The sequence below is a fragment of the Mobula hypostoma genome, chromosome 12 (genome assembly GCF_963921235.1).
Source record: "Mobula hypostoma chromosome 12, sMobHyp1.1, whole genome shotgun sequence".
NCBI lineage: Eukaryota > Metazoa > Chordata > Chondrichthyes > Myliobatiformes > Myliobatidae > Mobula > Mobula hypostoma.
In genome coordinates this window covers 73,641,315-73,662,445 of record NC_086108.1, presented here as the reverse complement: position 1 = coordinate 73,662,445, position 21,131 = coordinate 73,641,315, and the positions used below count along the sequence as shown (strand labels likewise).

The window sequence follows — 21,131 nt, the reverse complement described above, 5'->3', positions numbered from 1 at the left end:
ATATTGTGTACCCCCAAGAGATAAACTACTTTTTGATGGTGAAACTTGGAATAAACCTTACAAATTAACTACTTTTATATCCTTTGTTTATATAGATCATCATATTGGTTCTCCTTTAGCTAGCCCTATGTCACCACGTTCTTTATCATCCAATCCATCTTCACGGGATTCTTCACCAAGCCGAGATTTTTCTCCAGCAGTAAGCAATTTGAAACCTCCAATCATTATCCACAGAGCTGGGAAAAAATATGGGTTTACGCTTCGTGCTATCCGAGTTTACATGGGAGAGAGTGATATCTTTACTGTTCACCATATGGTCTGGGTAAGTAGATTTTACTGAGTAAGTAACTGCTATGTTGCATATAAAATGGGAACATCTATTTGGTTTTGTCCTCTTCAGACTGGTGTGCTGTATCCTCCTTTCATCTTGTGCGCCTTCTTTGTACTGCAGCATGTTGAGAGTGATGGACCTGCCCACGATGCTGGCCTACGTGCTGGAGACTTGATAACTCATGTAAATGGAGAACCTGTCCACGGTCTAGTGCACACAGAGGTGGTGGAACTCATATTAAAGGTAATGCACACTTTCAGAAAACACGTATGTAATTTGTTTTCTGCTTCGCTCCTGCACTTTCACTGTGATTCTGTGGGCTTCCCCTGGGTGATTTGGATTCCTCCTGAATGTTGGACGTTAGGTTCATTGACTGCTGCAGGTGGCTGCCAGGAGAAATGGAGTGAGAGGAAATAAATGGGGTGCAAGAGGAAAAATAGTGTTAGTCTAGATGGCTGAAGGGCCTGTCTCCCTTTTGTGTTTCTCTACAACTATCATTACCTGGTGTGAAATTTGAAGAACGATATTTAGGTGGCATCTCCACCTGGAGAGCTAGATCATTGCTGATAATCCATTGTTTTGTAGATGTTGAATTGTTTCTAAAAATGATGGTTGTGGACGACTTTAATATATAACGTCTGCTTTAACACTCAGTTTTAAGAAATCTTAGTCTGAAAGCCAAACTAGTTTAAGAAATGACACCAAATAAGTAATCAACTTAACAGTCCATGTAGCATCAATGGAAAAGAGTAAAAGAGAGCATTTTGGAATTAACTTCCATTGGAACAATGAAAGAGCCTGTCAAAAGAGCCAGTTGAGATCACACTTGGAGTATTGTGTGCAGTTTTGGGCTCCTTATTTTAGAAAGGTTATACTGACATTGGAGAGGGTTCAGAAAAGATTCACAAGAATGATTCCAGGAATGAAAGGGTTACCAGATGAAGAATGTCTGGCAACTCTTGGGCTGTTTTCCTTTTAGTCAGGAGAATAAGGAGGGATCTCATAGAAATATTCCAAATGTTAAAAGGCCTGAACAGATTAGATATGGCAGTTATTTCCCATGGTAGGAGATTCTAGGACAAGAGGGCACGACTTCAGGATTGAAGGACATCCTTTTAGAACTGAGATGCGGAGAAATTACTTTAGTCAGAGGGTGGTCAATCTGTGGAATTTGTTGCCACGAGTGGCTGTGGAGGCCAAGACATTGGGTGTATTTAAGGTAGAGATAGATAGGTTCTTGATTAGACAGGGCATCAAAGGGTATAGGGTGAAGGCAGGGAAGTGGGGATGACTGGAAGAATTGGATCAGCCCATGATTGAATGGCGGAGCAGACTCGATGGGCCAAATGGCCTACTTCTGCTCCCATATCTTATGGTTTTATGGTCTTAAAACAGATTCATGAGACTAATTCTGTAATGACCTACAGTGACTTATAAAAGTATTCAGTCCCCAACCCTTTGTTCACATAAATATTATATCCTGGGATTTTGATCAATTTAACTGAGAATTTTTGTTTGTGGATCACATGCTGCTTTTTCACAGTAGAACTCAAAGAACAGGGAAAATTGTAAAGCATAAAATCTAAAAATTGAAAAATTGAAATGTCAGCAGTTCAAAAGTATGAACCCCCCCCCCCCCTTTGCTCAGTACTTAGTTGAATTGCCCCTTGCAGCTATTATAGTCAGTAGTTCTTTTGGATAAGTCTCTATTAGCTTTGCAGAACGTGACTATTCCTCCTTGCAAATTGCTCAAGCTCTGCCAGGTTAGTTGGTGAGGCACTCAGAGTGGCTGTGGACAGCAATCTTGAGGTCTTGCCAGAGATGTTCAATTGGGTTAAGGTCAGGCTCTGACTGGACCACTCAAAGACATAAATTTTCTTCATTTGAAATCACTCCATGGTTACTCTGGCAAGTCATTGTCCTGCTGAAAGATGAACTTCCTCCCCAGTTTGTGCTTTCTGGTAGAGGCTAGCAGGTTTTTATCTAGGATCTCTCTGTATTTAGCAGCATTCTTCTTCCCATCAATCCTGACTAGATTTCCAGTCCCTGATGCTGAAAAGCTTCCCCATAGCATGATGCTACCACCAGCATACTTTACAGCAGGGATTGTGTTACCACAAGACCTTCTTTCACATCCTTACAGTATCTTCTAAGTGACACTTTGCAAAGTCGTAATGGGCAAGGGTGTGCATTTTTTTTTTAGCCAGGATATTTTCCTTGCCACTCTTCCATAAATACCCTTTTTGTACAAGGTCTTGGAGATTGTGGAGACATGAACTTCATCTCCAGTTACAGCCACTGACTTCTGTCACTCAATGAGAATGACTGTTGGCATTATAGTAGCCTCTCTTACAAGTTCCATTCCTCTCCATGACTAAGTTTAGAGGGATGGTCTGACCTGGGCAGTGTGGTGGACTGCACTGAGGTCTAAGGTATGTTCAGTTCCTTTGAGATGGTCTTATACCCTTCTCCAGACTTGTGCTTTTCTGTTATAATTTCCATGACTTACCTTGAATTCTCTTTTCTCTTCATTTTGGTTTGGTCTATTGAAATTTTACCATACTGTTAGACCTTACAGAAAGAGGGGGTATTTATTCTGGTAAATCTTCATATTTTCTGCATCCACAAAATGGGTGAGTTGGTAAGGTAATATATAGTATCGCACCAGAAGAAAGTTAGCACAGTAATTACAAAGGTGATAAATAATTTTTACCCCCTCTTTAATTTTTAATGTTTGTTTAGCAGGTTTTGGCATTTTTCTTTTGATTTAGCATGATGCACAATGTTTTATAGATAATGTGAGCCTTACATCTGTGGTGGGAAAGCTGTTGGAAAAGATTCTTAGAGATAGGATCTGTAGGCATTTAGAAAATCATGGTCTGATCAGGGTCAGTCAGCATGGCTTTGTGAAGGGCAGATCGTGTCGAACAAGCCTGATAGGGTTTTTTGAGGAGGTGACCAGGCATATAGATGAGGGCAGTGCAGTGGATGTGATCTACATGGATTTTAGTAAGGCATTTGACAAGGTTCGACATGGTAGGCTTACTTGTCCCGATACGGGACAATTACCATACCACACTGAGAAGCAGTTGGTGAGTATGCTCTCAATGGTACAGCGGTAAAAGTCCGTCAGTATCCTGGGACAGAAGTGAGCTTTCTTTATGCTCCACAGGAAATAAAGGCGCTGTTGCGCCCTTTTGATCAGGATGGAGGAGTTCAGGGACCAGGTGAGATCCTCGGAAATGGGGACGCCAAGGAATTTGAAGCTTGATACACGCTCCACTGTAGCTTTAGAAAGATATTTCCAGCAGGTAGCTGACTCCTGCCATTTTCTTATGTTGTTAGAGCTACCACTTTGTTTGAAAACTATAGCTCTCCAATAACCAGGTAGTCTTTGTTTTACTACTCTGCATGAATGAAAAAGGACTGCACTGTGGAAATTGTACAGTTAGTATTAAACTGTATATGTCAGTATCAAAATTTGGCCAACTGGATTGATTCGAATTTTTTAATGGTTTAAAAATACCTGAAATCAAAATTTATATAAAATGTTTAGAAATTGTTTTGGACTACATTTCTTGTAACAGTATCTTAAGATGTTTACAATGTTGTGGCATTTAAATCTCTGAACCGATGTCAGTGCGTAATGTAGAATAATGTGTATTTAAAATTAAAGTCAATGATACAAAAATAAAATCAAATCTTTCCAATGAATAGAGTGGAAACAAGGTTTCAATATCAACAACTCCTTTTGAGAATACATCAATCAAGGTTGGGCCAGCTCGGCGATCTACACACAAGTCAAAGATGGCAAGGAGGAATAAGAAGAGTAAAACAAAAGATGGCCAAGACAGGTATTGTTCCCCAAAAAGCTGAAATCGTCACCATAGTAATTCTGCGTATTTAATTCTGTTTGTGTTAGAATCCTTTACATCATTATTGATTGACATGAGCATGATAATTTTTCATTTTTGCTGTAATTGCTTGCATATGAATTATTAATAGGCATAATTTATGGAGGTTGGTAACAGGATGGTGGAGGGTTATGTGTGCTGAAGATCAAAATTAAGATGGAATGATTAGAAGGGTGCTGAGGATAAGCATGGTGGAGATTTAAAGTTCACTATCAAACAGAGTAGTGAAGAGCAAAACCTTAATCCCGTTTGAACCACAAAAGAATGTGGCTACAAGTCTATTGTTTGGGAACTGAGATCCGTTTGAACAGCTTTTTTTTGCTAAGCATGGATATGATGTGTTGAATGATGACCAGGTGTGCAGTAAATTTCTCCGTTAAGTAACTGCTTCAGATTTTCATTCAACAGAAATTTCCATTGTATTTGCACCCAATAATGTGCATTGTTCTTCATTTGTGAAGGATAAAAGTTTGAATGATCAGTTTGTTTCATGTTATTTTGCATAGTATCTGTTCAGCTCCTTGGTGTGATAGTCCATATCTGGAAGATTTGCAATGTGATATAATAGTAAGACTATATAAACTTGTGTTATACAGTGCCTAGAAAGAATATTCACCCTTCTTCCCCTCCCCCAGAAGTATTTATGTTTTATTGTTTTGCAGAATTGAATCACAGTGGATTTAATTTTTTTTTTGACACTAATAACAGAAAAGAACTCTTTCGTGTCAGTGTGTCTCTTCCACCTCAGGCAACTGAAGAAGTTTGCCATGGCCCCCAAATCCTCACGACCTTTTACAGGGGCAACATTGAGAGCACACTGTCTGTATCACCTCCTGGTACAGGAACTCCACCAACCCTCATCACTGGGCACTGCGGAGAGTGGTACGGCCAGCCCAGCATGTCTGTGGATGTGATCTCCCTCCATTGAGGAGATTTATAGCAGCAGGTGCAGAAAGAAGGCCTGGAAGGTCATCGGGGACACCAGTCACCCCAACCATAAACTGTTTCAACTGCTTCTGTCTGGCAAGTGGTACAGCAGCATTAAAGCCAGGAACAGCAGTCTATGGGATAGCTTCTTTATACAAGCCATTAGACTATTAAATTCACATTTCTGTGCATTGCAATGGAGTCATAAGGCAAAGATATTTACTCCCCCACGTTGTGGGATAGTTGTAAGATTTAAATAGAACAACATTATTAATTGCATAAGTATTCACCTCCTTCAAGTCAGTATTTAGTAGATGCACCTTTGGCAACAATTACAGCCTTGGGTCTGTGGGGATAGTTCTCTATCAGCTTTGCAAATGTGGACACTGCAATTTTTCCCCATTCTTTACAAAACTGCTCAAGCACTGTCATTGCATGCAGATCATGACTGAACAGCATTTTTCAAGTCTGACCACAAATTCCCAATTGGATTGAGGTCTGAACCCTGACTTGACCACTCCAGAAGATTAACTTTGTTGTTTTTAAGCTATTCCTGTGTAGCTTTGGCTTGGGGTCATTGTCTTGCTGGAACACAAATCTTCTCTCAAGTCACAGTTCTCTTGCAGACTGCATCAGGTTTTCTTCCAGGATTTCCCTGTATTTTGCTGCATTCATTTCACCCTCTATTTTCACAAGCCTTCCAGGGCCTGCTGCAGTGAAACATCCCCACAGCATGATGCACCACCATGCTTCATTATAGAGACCATGTGTTTTTGATAACGTGCGGAGTTTGGCTTGTGCCAAACATAATCTGATGGCCAAAAAGCTCAATTTTGGTTTCATCAGACCACTGAACCCTTTTCAGGATGACTTCAGAATCTCCCACATGCCTTCCGACAAACTCTAGTGAGATTTCATGTGAGTTTTTTTCAACGGTGGCTTTTTCTTTGCCATTCTCCAATAAAGCTGTGACTGTTGAAGCACCCGGCAACAGTTGTCGTATGTGCAGTCTCTACCAGCTCAGCCACTATAGCTTGCAACTTCTCCAGAGTTGTCATAGGTCTCTTGGTGGTCTCCCTCACTAATCTTCTTTCTTGCATGGTCACTCAGTTTTTAAGGATGGCCTGCTCTAGGCAGATTTACAGCTGTGCCATATTTTTTCCATTTCTTGATGATTGACTTAACTATACTCCAAGAGATATTCAGTGGCTTGGAAATTTTCTTGTAACAAACTCCTGACTTGTGCTTTTCAGTAACCCTTTGTCAGAGTTGCTTGGAGTGTTCTTTTGTCTTCATGGTGTAGTTTTTGCCAGGATACTGACTCACCAGCTGTTGAACCTTCCAGATATTGGTATATTTTTACTACAATCAATTGAAACACCTTGACTGCACACGGTGATGTCCATTTCACTAATTATATGACTTCTAAAATCAACTGGTGGCACCAATGATGATTTGGTGTGCCATATTAAATGGGATGAATACTTATGCAATCAATTATTTAGTGTTTTATATATGTAATTAATTTAGATTATTTTGTGGAGATCTGTTTTCACTTTGACACAAAAGAGTCTTTTTCTATTGATCAGTGTCAGAAAAAGCCAAATTAAATCCACTGTGATTCAATGTTGTGTTACGTACCCCGTAACTGGGTTGCCAAACCAGCAGAAATGGATCACTCAGTTGGAGTCTGGGTTACTAGAACTAAGAAAGTTTTATTAAAGAAACAAGCAACACAGTAATCGAAAGGATAATGAATGCAACAGTTCAGCAATGATAAACACACATGTGCACAGAATTAAGATAACAGGATCAATCAAGCTCTATCGTTGTCTAGGGGTAAATGACCAATTTCAAAGTGACGCGAAGTTCAGTTCGCAGTAATCGTTGCCATGGCGATGGACAATGTGGGGGGGAAGGAGAGAGAGAACGAGAACGACTGATCATTCAGAACGGCTTCCACTCACAGATCTGCGATATTGCTCACAAGCAGCTTTCGGGCGAGTCCTTTGTGATGTCACCTGAGGGCACCGACTGTGACCCCTCCTCCAGATGCGGTCGATCCTCTGCAGTGAACCCGGCACCCAAGCGAGGGTGGACACACACCAGGTTCCCGCTGATCGTACCTTTCCACCCTGTGCGTTTATGGCCCGGTACTTCCCACCGACTTGTGAGAGGCGCACCGCTTCCAGGGTCTCGTTACCTCGGATGTCGTGTGTGTCCTTGCCTTAGCGAACTGTCCCTTTTTATCCCCCTGCTGGGGTATCGCCTGTGCATCACTTCAAACAGTTCAGGGTTCAAAGGGGGATCCGCTCTAGACAGCTCTCTCTCCCGTCCCTTCATTACACATCTCCAGATCGCCTGTCCATCACTTCAAACAGTTCAGGGTTCAAAGGGGGAGCCGATCTTGACAATACCCAGACTGATGGCTCCTTCATTAGCATCTCCAAATGCTACTTCATTGTTCCTTATCTCTCCCTCCCCTGAGGGCAGGTGGCAGACCAACTGCTGATGCCACTGGTGCTATCCCAGGCCAGCAAACATCTTAATTTATGTGTATTCTCGTCACACTTCCCCCCTTTAAGGATTTTTACCAGGGTAAAAATTACAAACATGAGTACATTATTTGATACACACAAATATACATCTTTATCAGCTATTTGGCTAATACAGAGAATTTGAAGTTGTCAGCACCTTGACAGACAGTCAGCAATCACATTTTCTGTTTCTTTTATATGTGTTATTTATAGTCCCTTAGACCAGGCTCCAATTTAGCAAACTTCATAGTGGCCAAAAACACTGATGAATTGCGATCAATGTAACCTCTCATTTGGTTTTGTCCCGGACCACAATAACAAGGGTCGTCCCATTCCGACTTAGTTTTCTCTCGCAAGGGCTTAGTAGGAGGGGGAGGGGTAGTGACCGCAGAGTTATTGCAAAATTTCCTACAGTACTCCACCTTCTCCAAGAGCCTTCTGAGGGCCCTCTTGTCTGTCGGGGTTGGGAGGTCAGCGTTAGCCTGCACTGTAGCTTGCATCGCTGCCAGCTGCCCCTGTGTCACCACAATTCCCAGGTTAAGTGACCTTCGCGTGGCCGAACTCATTTTTTTCAAGGTTCACTATCAAGCTGGCTTCAGACAGCCGTATTAAATTGCCAATACACACCTCTGTGTTCATCAGCCCTTTAGTCACTGAATTACTCATTCTATATAGATGTTGTTTACTAGGCTGGCCTATTGTAACAGACACCACCCAACGTCCCAGTTCTTTGCATTGCCTCGGGACAATCAAACACACGGGTGCGAGTCGTTTAATTACTTCTCCTAAAGAGTCGCTTTGTTCCGGGATTAAGGGAGAGACCTTATCAGTAGACCTGGCCAAAACAATAGCCTTCTCCCATCTGATCGATCCCATACTAATCTTTTCAAAATGGTTTTTTTCTCTTATCAGGGGGCCCCTAGTTCATTGATTTCCACGCTAACACCGACTAGGTTGTTAGCATATCAAAAGCCTGTGACCGTCTCAGTTCGCGTTGGCCATAATCAATAACATCCTCCCCCCAGGGCAGCCGGTAAACCTCTTTCATGATTCCACCAACTGTTTCCTCCAGCACCGCAAAATGTCCACCGGGGGGTACCTTGTGGGCCAGGTTAAAAACCTCATTCCCATAACCCTTTTGCACCACCCCCCACTCCTCATCTGCGGGCACGGTACTTGGTCTCCCTTGCTTCCTCAGCACTTCCTCCCCCACACAATAGCCTACTAGTTCCCTTGTCGAGTCTGTGTCAGAGAGAGCTGTCTCTGCCGAAACCATCAGCCCCTCGTCTCGCTCCCGCGTCTGCACAAATTCTTTCCTGGCTAATGCTACGTCTGTCCCAGCTCCCTCACTACCCCTTGTCTCACTACACTCCTTCTTTTCATTTTCTACCCCCTTCTCGTACAAGGTTGGCAGAAACGTTTCAGCTAAATTTACCACCGCAGCTAAATTCACTACCGCAGCCCCATGATGAACCTGTGAGTCCATGGGCAGAGCCTCAATGCTGGCAGGCTGACCTGTCAATCTCACGACTGGGAACACGATTCCCCCGGCGATGTCATTACTGAGCCAGATTTCCACGCCTTTCATCGGTAATTCGGACCTCACCCCGATCGTGACTAGTCCAGAGACCAGGTTGCTTTGTAAGTGTATCTGGTGCAAAGGGACTGACTCTGTCCCTTCCCCAACACCTTTGACCTTTACCTCCCCAGTCTGGGTCTCTGAGCTAAACTCTAATACACTCTTCAGTATTAGTGACTGACACGCTCCAGTGTCTCTCCAGATCCGCACTGGAACTGGTTTTAACCCCTCCTTCACTGACACCAATCCGGCCGAGATAAACTTCTCGCGCCCTTCCTTAACTTTGGCAGACCTGTCCTTCCCTAGCGGTTCGCTTAACAGCTCGATACAGCCAGTCAAAATCGCTGTCTTCCCTTTTCCCGTCTCCTTCTTTGGGGCAAAGCACCTGGATGCAAAGTGTCCGACTTTCCCGCAATTATAACAGATGACCCCAGGAGACTTCCTGCCAGACTGCTCCCGGTCTACCTTATCCTTCTCACTAGTCCCTGGCTTACTTCCTGACTTTTCCGGCAGACTCTCCCAGCCGTCCTGACTACCCTTCTGGTAGCCTTTACTCGGGACAAACTTCATTTTATGCGTCAACGCATACTCATCCGCTAACTTAGCAGTTGTGGCTAACGTGGCTGCCTCTTTCTCATCTAGGTAGGGTCTCATACCCTCAGGGACACAACCTTTAAACTGCTCAATCAGGATCAGCTGTAGCAGTCTGTCATAATCCCCCTCTACCCCCTTCGAGGCGCACCAACGCTCACAATATGTCTGCATCTCACGGGCAAACTCCAAATACATGCGGTCCCACTGCTTCCTCGCATTCCAGAACCTCTGCCGGTATGCCTCCGGGACCAACTCATAAGTCCTGAGGATGGCCTCTTTCACCACCTCATACCTCTGGGCATCTTCCGCGGACAAAGCTGAGTAAGCTTCTTGGGCTTTCCCTTTCAGTACACTCTGAAGTAAAACAGCCCACTTATCCCTCGGCCAGTCCTGACTTATAGCCACTTTTTCGAAATGGAGGAAGTACCGATCCACATCGGTATCGTCAAATGGGGGAAGCAGCCTAACCTCCTGGGTCGCCCGGAACCCTCCACCTTGGTTCGGCACGAGCCCCTGCTCGGCCCTTATCTTTAACTTCTCCAGCTCGAATTCCCTTTCCCTCTGTTTCTCCTCTCGCTGCAACTATCTCTCTCTCTCTTTCTCTTCTCTCTCCAACCGTCTCTCTCTCTCTTTCTCTTCTCTCTCCAACTGTCTCTCTCTCTCTTGCCTTTCTAACTCTCTCTCCCGCTCTTCTCGCTGTAACTGTCTGTCCCTCTCTTTCTCTTCTCGCTCCAACTGTCGTACCTGGAACTCGTGCTCGAGTCTCAGTTTTTCAAGCTGCACCTGTACCGCGTCTCCGGCAGGTTTTTCAATAGACACCACCTCCAGCTTGCCTTGGGGAAACACACCTTTAGATACATAGTGCTCTACGATAGCTCTGTGTATCTCCTCTCTCCTCATTGTCGACTTCCCCTTAGCAAGAATCAACCGTTTGGCCACAGCTACCAATTCCGATTTCCTGGCATCCTCTAATGCCTCCAAGGTCGGCGCCTTTATAAATTCCTCAGTCTCCATTTCTGCTGTTTGTCTTTTCTTTCTTTCGGGAATTTTGACCCAATCAATTTACTCCGTCCCAAATTTAGCGTTCAAAATCGCGGACGAGAACCCCACTTATGTTACGTACCCCGTAACTGGGTTGCCAAACCAGCAGAAATGGATCACTCAGTTGGAGTCTGGATTACTAGAACTAAGAAAGTTTTATTAAAGAAACAAGCAACACAGTAATCGAAAGAATAATGAATGCAACAGTTCAGCAATGATAAACACACATGTGCACAGAATTAAGGTAACAGGATCAATCAAGCTGTATCGTTGTCTAGGGGTAAATGACCAATTTCAAAGTGACGCAAAGTTCAGTTCAATTTAGTTCAGTTCGCAGTAATCGTTGCCATGGCGATGGACAATGTGGGGGGAAGGAGAGAGAGAACGAGAACGACTGATCATTCAGAACGGCTTCCACTCACAGACCTGCGATATTGCTCACAAGCAGCTTTCGGGCGAGTCCTTTGTGATGTCACCTGAGGTCACCGACTGTGACCCCTCCTCCAGATGCGGTCGATCCTCTGCAGTGAACCCGGCACCCAAGCAAGGGTGGACCACACACCAGGTTCCCGCTGATCGTACCTTTCCACCCTGTGCGTTTATGGCCCGGTACTTCCCACCGACTTGTGAGAGGTGCACCGCTTCCAGGGTCTTGTTACCTCGGGTGTCGTGTGTGTCCTTGCCTTAGCGAACCTGTCCCTTTTTATCCCCCTGCTGGGGTATCACCTGTCCATCACTTCAAACAGATCAGGGTTCAAAGGGGGAGCCGCTCTAGACAGCTCTCTCTCCTGTCCCTTCATTACACATCTCCAGATCGCCTGTCCATCACTTCAAACAGTTCAGGGTTCAAAGGGGGAGCCGATCTTGACAATACCCAGACTGATGGCTCCTTCATTAGCATCTCCAAATGCTGTTTCATTGTTCCTTATCTCTCCCTCCCCTGAGGACAGGTGGCAGACCAACTGCTGATGCCACTAGTGCTAGCCCAGGCCAGCAAACATCTTAATTTATGTGTATTCTCGTCACAGTTGCAAAACAATAAAACAGGAAAACTTCCAAGGGGGGGTGAATCCTTTTTATAGGCACTGTAATTATGTGTTAGTTTCCTGGAAATAAGGTTGACATTTATGGTAGATACTTAGAGTACTTTTTTCACAATAGATCCAATCGCTACATCCAACTTCTTTGTCACTGAGATCTCTTATAAGAGTATTGCAAGTTCCTCTTCGGTATCACTTTGATGGCTTGGTCTATTGTTGCCACCATGTTAATGCGCAATTCATAATGGCATTTTTAGAAGTTCAAATGGTCATCTGTCAACTGTACTCTAGTGAATGGTCCCTGATATTGATCAGAACATCTCTGAGTTCATTTTATTTTCTGTAGTTTGTAATGTTATGCCTGTGTTTTTAACTTTTTCTAATTTACAGTAAGAAAAGGAATTCCCTCTTTCGCAAGATTACAAAACAAGCCTCATTGCTACATACAAGTCGGAGTTTGTCCTCCCTGAATCGATCGCTTTCATCGGGTGAAAGTGTGCCAGGTTCACCAACGCACACGCTTTCCCCTCGCTCGCCAACACAGAATTATAGGTCCGCAGCAGATTCTACACATTCAGGTGGATCTCATTTCTTTACTTGAAATCTTATACTTTCAAAAACTAAATATAACTCATTCTTTAAAAAAAATACTCATTTTAATCTGCATTGCCTTGACTTAAGATAATAGTCTTGAATTTCTTAGGAACATAATAATGATGATGATGATGCTTTCTTGCTGATAGAAGCTTACATCAATATTTTCCCTGGCCCTCCTTTGCTTCCTTGGAATGGAACACCTAGCACAAAATAACTAAATACAATGTCAGTCCTGTAGATACAAAGTAAGTGTTTTTAAGCTGGTGCATGTGCCTCCTTGGGGTGCGATTGAGGTTGGAGTAATTCATGCATTGCTGCTTTTCATCTCTTGAGTTAAGTTTACTTTCTAGAACAATTTAGTACAAAAGTTTTCTTCAAATATCTGACTGTTTTCAAGTATATCAACAGTTAAATATATAGGCTAAAAATAAAAGTGAAGGCATTGCAGGTTATATTTAAATTGATTGCTTTAGGTGCTCAACATGACGGCATTGTAATAACTATGCCAGACCGTTGTGTTGAATGCTATTAGCCTGGTAAAATCTCTCGGGCCTTCCTTGCTTCTAGATTGTCTTTTAAATATCCCATTCTTGTTAAGATTTCAATTTCCTGATTTTATGTCTTATACCAGAATATCTTTTGAATGGCAGTACAAATTGATTACAATATTAGTAAATAAGTAAATATAGTCAAGGTAAAAATAAATTAATTATGGAAGTTGAAGATGAGGGAACAATGAATGGCAAAAAAAAAAGGTGGTTCAAACAGCAAGCAAAAGTTTGTTTTACTCCAAGCAAAACCACAGACCACTTTGTGGATGGTTGATGTTAATGTCTTGTTTCATTAATCTGAAATGACTTACGTTGGATACTTGGATCATGCATTAAAATAGTATCAGTGTACACCAAAAATTCCAATGTAACTATAATTAATTACTTAGGAGTTCTATGTGCTTTTTATTGAATGAAATTCATTAACGTTTTTGTAACTCTCGCATACTTTGCGTACTTCTGAATCTATTTGTGTGCTCCACTGTGTTGGAGGTACAGACCACCTTCCCCCAAGCCATTGAATCTATGATCCCTTAGTTTTGTGAAGTATCCTTTCTTGCAAAATCCCAGTTATCATCTGACAACTGTCCTTAATTGACCATCAATAAAATTTGCATTATACTACTGTGAATCAGAACATGTTATGCTCTAACTTCATTGCAGACTTAAATACACATCTAGCCTGATTATCCATTAATATATTTTCTGTTATGGACAAATTAGGAATCATTTTTTCCCAAAAATGTTAAATACAAACCCCTTTAAAGTAATGTGTGGATAATTGTAATTATACAAAATGTAACAAACTACATGACCTATTTTAAGATTACCAAAGTTAGGGGTACCTCAAAGAATTTAATTTGTAAAGAAGAAAACAGATGACAACAGATGTGAGGATGCCATAAAATATTAAAATATCAGAGGATGCCTAAAAGGTAGGATCAACTTTATTTTCAACATGATCAAAGGCTGATCAGTATGTGGAACAGATGACTTACAAACCCAAATTTATTAAAGAGATAACAAAAAGATCTATGATTCAATAGAGAGTCAGGAAACTTTAGAAACTCCAACTCTTTGCAAGTATTACGAAGCAGTGACTCTACCAAGGCTTGAATGTAATGGTCAGGTGTCAGGTTAAATGCTTTCCTCGTTCCAGGTCAAAATTAGTATTCAGTTAAGATGGATAAACTCATGGAATGTGATCATGTTTCATTAGTTTTAAACTCTGAAAGGAGTTTTTTTACATGTATAAAGTAAGTTTGCACTGTGAAAATTGTAGAAACATGCTGTTTGAAGTCATTTTGTTTCTTCAATTTAAGATTTCAATAATAACTTGTGAATCAGATCACATGAAAAATCAAATTGCTAGATTGTCTAAGATTGTTGAAACTGAAAAATTCAGTATTATTTGCTGTGCAAAGCAGCAAGGTCAAAGAATAGTTCTGGATTCCAAGAAACTCATTTTTCCTCATCTTACTTGCATCATAATAAATAGTATGTCTTTATATTTACTGAAAATGAGACAACTTCCTTTTATGTAGGCTAATTGAAGAACTCTTATCTATTTGCTTTTTTCTCAGTGATATGTTTTTATCACTGTTAATGTTAAAACTGACAATGCACCAACAGTTTATGGTCATTTCTGATCATTTTTGAACTATTGATTTCATCAAAAAGTCATCTTCTGAGTTAATGTTGATAGTTTGATAATTCTGAAGAAATAGGAATTGTTTTCTTTCGAATAATTTGTATTTGGACAATTCCATTTGTGTTTATAGCAATGGTATATGTAGCCCATTGAAAAGGATCATGCTTAATGTGTTATTGGCTTCCGTCATTGCTACCACATAACTCCAAATGATGGTCAGCAAAGAGGGTCTGTTTCTTTGCTGTATCTCTCTGACTCTATAACTATTAGTAAGTATCTCTACCCTACAAATTAATTAAAAGTGTCTGGCGCAGAAGCTATGGGCCACATATGAACTGTATCATGTCTTGAGCTCAGTATGTTATGGAACTACCACCAATCATGCTGATTAGATGCACTGTCATCTGACCTTCAGCATATTTTCTACTTCCTTGCTGCAGATGCAAAAGTCCAGAACAGAATGAAAGATACACTGCATTTGTTATTGATTTACCTTGTACTACCTTGATGCACTGTGTAATGTATTGATCTGTATGGAAAATATGCAAAACAAGTTTTTCACTGTTAATATGACAATAATAAACCAATCCCAGTTCCTATCTAGATGGAACTACCAACTAAAAATCAGAGTGATCTGGCCCCTACATTTGATCTTTTATTTGTCCTCTTAACACTAACTGGGTGAGGAACATAGAAGAAAAATAAATACATTATTTTAAAGACACCCTTTTGTGATTTGAAATGCTGAAAGTGAGTTTCTTTCAACTCCTTTGTCCAAAAACAACCTACTTTGTCCCAAAAGAGCATAAAAATTGGTTACTCAATATACAGTATTCATCCTGTTCGTATTTTGGTACAAAAATTAGGTTGCAATGGCATTTTATTATAGTAAGTCTCCTTGAATAGTTTTTAATAATTTTCTTCCAAAATCAATATCTAATGAAACCTGTAATTGATTACTTTTAGTGCTAATATGCTATTTCATTCTCCTTGTTTCTAGTTGCCGGCAATTCATCTCAGAGCAGCTCTCCCAATTCCAGCGTACCCAATTCTCCAGCTAGTTCTGGTCACATTCGTCCAAGCTCTCTCCAAGGACTGGCACCTAAGCTTCAACGGCAGTATAGATCACCAAGACGCAAGTCTGCAGGAAACATCCCTCTGTCTCCCCTTGCTCGCACTCCGTCACCTACTCCACAACCAACTTCGCCTCAGCGCTCCCCATCTCCATTACCTTCACATTCTCTGGGTAGTTCAAATGCAGCACAATCATTCCCAGTGAAATTACATTCGTCACCACCATTAGTCAGGCAGAAATCCAGGCCCAAAAGTGCTGAACCACCAAGATCACCATTATTAAAAAGAGTCCAGTCTGCTGAAAAATTGGCTGCCACTTTATCATCTGAAAAGAAGTTGTCATCTTCCCGAAAGCATAGCCTGGATATATCACATTCTGAATTCAAGAAGGAAATGCTGCAGAGGGACCCCAGTCTACAGAGTTTACAGGAGTCTGCCAATGAATCGTCAGGCAGTAAACGTGGCCCTGCAGAAAAGGGAACTCTAAAGCAACCTGCTGCTAGAAAAATTGGAAGGCAAGAACATTCAGATGGAATGAATAGGGGAAAGCTCAATGACAAATTAGTAGCAATAAGACATGACAGGGCAGAAAGGAGAGAAGCACTACAAAAGCAGGATGCCATTCGTGAGGTAGATGTCTCTGAAGATGAAAGTGATGAAGGTTCAGAAGACCATCAGGAAAGAAAGAAGTTGCAATGGCCCTGTGTTCAAAAAGAAGATTCAAATTTAGATGAACTAGGTTGTGTCTCACATAAAGCAGAAAGCAGGGATTCTTCGGAAGATGACCTCAGTTCTGCATTTGTTTGTGAGGCTAAAGAAATGAGATCTACAGAAATGAACTTAGCTCTGCTTCCAGAGCTCAGTGTTGGGAGAACTATATTGGACAGTACAATACCGCATAAAATGGGAGAACTTGATCAATCAGAAGATTGTACAATCAACACAGCACGTGTAGAAAAACCCATGTTAGAACATGCTGCTTCTGGAATCCACAAGAATGGCCAGCTTAAAACAGATTCCAATAACTTAAAAGCCATTGAAACAAAACAACCTGTGCTAGATATTGCCACTACAAAGAATGACTCCTCCAAGACTACATTAATGCAAAAAGCGCTGGAGGAAGCATCAAGCCAAGTGCTTGGAAAGGCAGCATCATTCAAAATACAACAAGGCGTTCAAACTAGTTTATTAGAATCTAGCAAGGATAATGACAGTAGTCCTCTTAATCAAATAATGCACATATCAAAGGATGCACATCAGAAACTTTCAGAAGCAACTGATAAACTAATTGCATGCTATTCCCCTATAGCTGACAATTTACTTCTCAGATCAGGATCCCCTCAACCTTCAAAGCCATCCAAGAAAATTGAAGATCTGAAGAAGTTGGCCACTGGAACTGAAAGCACGGCAAAGGATGAGATCAAAGGGCAGAGTGCAAATAAACAAAAAGATGCATTTGAAATTAGCGAAAAGCCTCTTCCGTCAAATAATGTGAAGTGTCAAGAAGCAATTAACCAATCCGCTATTGGGGAAGTAGAAAGAAAAATAAGCCAATGTGAGCAAAGGTTAAAAGAAAATGAAGAGATGCTCACTAAAAGTCAACTTGCCTTCAGCACGGAGAGCACTGGCTCAAAATATTCTCCAGTTAGCTTTGCTAAAACACCTTTTGTTTCCCATTTAGCTACTGTTGCCAAAAATGTGCTGGGTCCAGTGAAATTGGCTATCCCTGGAATAACAGAGACCGAGAGGAGGAAAGAATTAGGGTCAGAAGAATTGATGGCCAGAAATGAAAAGCAAGTGTCACAGTTTACCACATTTCAAAGTGCAGCTGTGCCCTCACTGCCTGCAAATGCAAAATCACAATTTGAAGAAAAGGTCATTCTTTGTGGATCTTTGTTAAAACCTGACCAAGTCACAGGAGTATTAAGTGAACAAAGAGTTTTGCAGGATACTACAGGAAGTTCATTATCAAGAGAACAACAATCCTGTGTGGAAAAATGTGAGAAAGATCAATCTGGGAGCTGTCAATTCAAAACTAAGCAACCTGTAGACAAGAAAGGACAAGATTCCCAGCTTTCACAGAAATTTACGTGATAATTAGAAAACATAATTGGAATGTTTCCATTGTATGCAAGTGGTCATCTGGATCTAACTAAAAAAATTTCTTTTGGAGGCTCCTTAAAGCTAGTTTGACTTTATTTCCTTTTACAGTTCCAAAAAAACACTCAGTAAGATATTTGTGAATAGTTTAGCATATCCTTAACACTAAATTCAGTTTTGGAGGCAATGCTTGTGCTGCCAAAGTGAGCTAACAATCAGTGTATTAGGAGTTATTTTTCTTTTTTGCTAATGTCAATATTGACTTTATGTTGGACCAACAACCTTTTGAAAGAAGCAAAGCGGATGATAATTTCTGTGTACACTGTGATTTGATGAGAAATGCCATAATGAACATGAGTGCATCAAGTCATTTATCTTATTTGTCACCCCTATTTTCTACATTTTCATATTTAACTGATTCCCATTTACAAAATGTCTCTATTTTCTGCATTTATAGCAAGCAGGTCCTCTGATGTACAGGACAAGTTTGCCAACAAAGCCGTGATCAAGGCTTATGCTTTACAACTTACAGGATTCATCATTGTTATAAAGTTGCCTGAATCCTTAGCTCTGTAATGTATTTTGTCACTATGCAAAGTAATACATTCCTGCAGAGTGCTTCAAGAGTATAATGTAATTTTTCTTTTTTTTTGTATTAATGTATCTGAGAAATGTATCTTATTTATTGTAAATATACACATGACAGTCTTGGATGTCTTTATGGGTTTGTGCCACATAGATACTTTGTCTTGGAGGGATGTAGTGAATGTGTAATGGAAATGCTTTCACAATTAGAGGAAAGCATTAAAAAAGCATTTTAGTATTTAATCAACACACAATCACCAACAACTGTGGTGCAGTAAGCATTTTTGTGTTCTGTTTTTATTGCATGTTGGCTTTAACCCATTCCCTTCAAACATACGGAATTTAATATGATACAAATTTAGTAAGCTAATTAATATACAAGACCCATTAATTCATATTTTTATATCTCTTGTATCACTCTTAAAACTTCCCATGACAGCAATAAATTTTGTGTTGGGTTTCAGCTGATGTGCAGAATTTGTTTGGTGTAACTCCTCCTCTGTTCAACTTGTATCATGTTTTTGTTAATAATATATTGCACTAATAGAAGTGGCGCTTTAGTTAGACTAACAATCTTAGATTGCTTTGTTTTAGCTACATTCAGCTAAATGTGTCAGTTAGTTGAACTGAGTAAGTTAGACTGTCAGTGATTAATACTGACTAAATTTTAATTGCTGTGTTTGATTTTTTTATATATAAAAAACAAAACTAGTAAAAATAAGCTGTGGACTTTATGGGCACTCTGGAACCTATACTTGCAGTGCATCTGACTGAATTTCTTTATTGCTATGATGTTTTCATTCAAAGGTAATGAGGAAAATACTTGAAATAAAAGGGTTGTGTTTACTGCCGTGAAAAGAAAATACTTTTTTGTGTATTTAAGTGTTATTTTCTTTAAATGATTTTTGCCAATTTGGGAAAACTACAGTATGTGTTTCTTTTCTAAGCATTTTGTATCCATTTTTTAACCACAAATTAACTTCCTTCAGTACATGACATTTTTTTAATATACGGATTTTACACACTCACATTTATTAGATGGTCATGCAATTATGCACTATATACGGTCTATAAAGTTGCAATGTCTTGAGACTATACAATTTGTAGGTGAGCAGCTTAGTAATAATTTGCATAACTTAATTTCCATGGGCAATTTTAAGTTGTGTGTAATGCTGAGACAACTCAACTCAGTACAAAAAAGTGCTTTGACTTCAAAATTTTTAGTTTTTTCAGAATTCATTCAATTCTATTGCAATCAAAATGAATTATTTGAAATATACTTCCAATTTAATATGGTCCATTCTCAGTAAGGTGTGAACCTTATTTCTTCTCAGTAATGTGTGAAAGCATACAGCAAAAATCATTGAAGCCTTGACCTTTACCATGGTACAAACATATTGCTCCTATTTTCTAAAGGGTTGCATACAAATGGGACTTTCATGTTAACTCAGACATAGAATATTGAGCAACCATTAGTGAGACCTCTGAGATAAGTAATAGATAAATTCTTTATTGATCCCAAAGGAAATTGCAGTGTCACAGTAGCATTACAAGTGCACAAATATAAATATTAGAAGAAAAATAGAAAGAAAGTAAAAAGCAAGTTACCTCAAACAGTCTAACAGGAGGGGTTAATCATTTCCCCAGCTATAGGTTGACTCATTATAGAGCCTAATGGCCGAGGGTGAGAATGACCTAATATAGTGCTCTTTGGAGCAACACAGTTGTCTTAGTCATGATGTGGCTATTTTTTCTAAAGCTTAATACCATGATTTAGTGAAATGCCAAATGATCTCTCAGCCGAGCACGAAGTTACTGTAGATCACCTCTTATCTGTGTATACTGATTATATTGAAATGTCCCACTGTATCAATCGCTTACTTAACTTTTTGCATGTCTGCAGAAAAAGAAAATTATTAAATGGATATTATCAACATTCCCTTGGCAATGAAAGCAAGTTTAACGCTTTGATTTTTTAAAAATAATTTTGTACTATATCCTATTTGGCAATATTCTCTTTTCTCTTCCTCCAGTTCAGTGCTATCTGGGTATTTAGAAATCCCAATGATTCAGCGTCTGGCTCATAAGGTGATATTTGCCACATTCCCATTTAACTCACTGGGACCTCAGTTACCACATGCCTCATTCACTGGGGATGGTTCTTCTGCTCACTCCCTCATCATGGCCTCAATTCCTGCCCTCCCTCTACAGTTATTGGGTTCACTGGGCAATTTAAAGCATTGTGTAAATCTTAATGCCAATTAAGAAATGATTGGGAGGGGCGAACTAAAATCTGTTACTCTGACACAGTGAAGCATGATGGCAAACTAATCCCTCCTGCCTGCACATGATTTGTATTCCTCCATTCATATTGTTTCCTTCAAGCTTAATAGTTAGGGAGCCCCATTCCTACATGTGTTGACTGCTACTCTACTGTTGATGCATTCTGGCCAGTAAAGAAATGTTTGTTATGCTATTAGCAGGTAGCTCTTGTTTTGATCATATGATTTATTCTTCTTTAACAGTTAATGACATGCTGTTCAGGATGATCACTGCTACAGTCATTATCATTTCCATTTTGCAAATTTCCTAATTATATTTCTCATTTAC

General features: G+C 40.4%; 1 protein-coding gene across 7 annotated transcripts in view; it reads left to right on the top strand.

The window, feature by feature from the left end:
- The window catches only part of mast2 (microtubule associated serine/threonine kinase 2), a 457,841-nt gene extending 438,471 nt beyond the window's left edge, over positions 1-19,370 (top strand). For all 7 annotated transcript variants that reach the window (XM_063064394.1, XM_063064393.1, XM_063064392.1 and 4 more), the window contains 5 exons: positions 96-322; positions 452-574; positions 4,049-4,185; positions 12,354-12,541; positions 15,763-19,370. In XM_063064394.1, the coding sequence (XP_062920464.1) occupies positions 96-322; positions 452-574; positions 4,049-4,185; positions 12,354-12,541; positions 15,763-17,930 (2,843 nt within the window). In that variant the 3' untranslated portion in view covers positions 17,931-19,370. The remainder of the gene's footprint in view (positions 1-95; positions 323-451; positions 575-4,048; positions 4,186-12,353; positions 12,542-15,762) is intronic.
- The last annotated feature ends 1,761 nt before the right edge of the window (positions 19,371-21,131 follow it).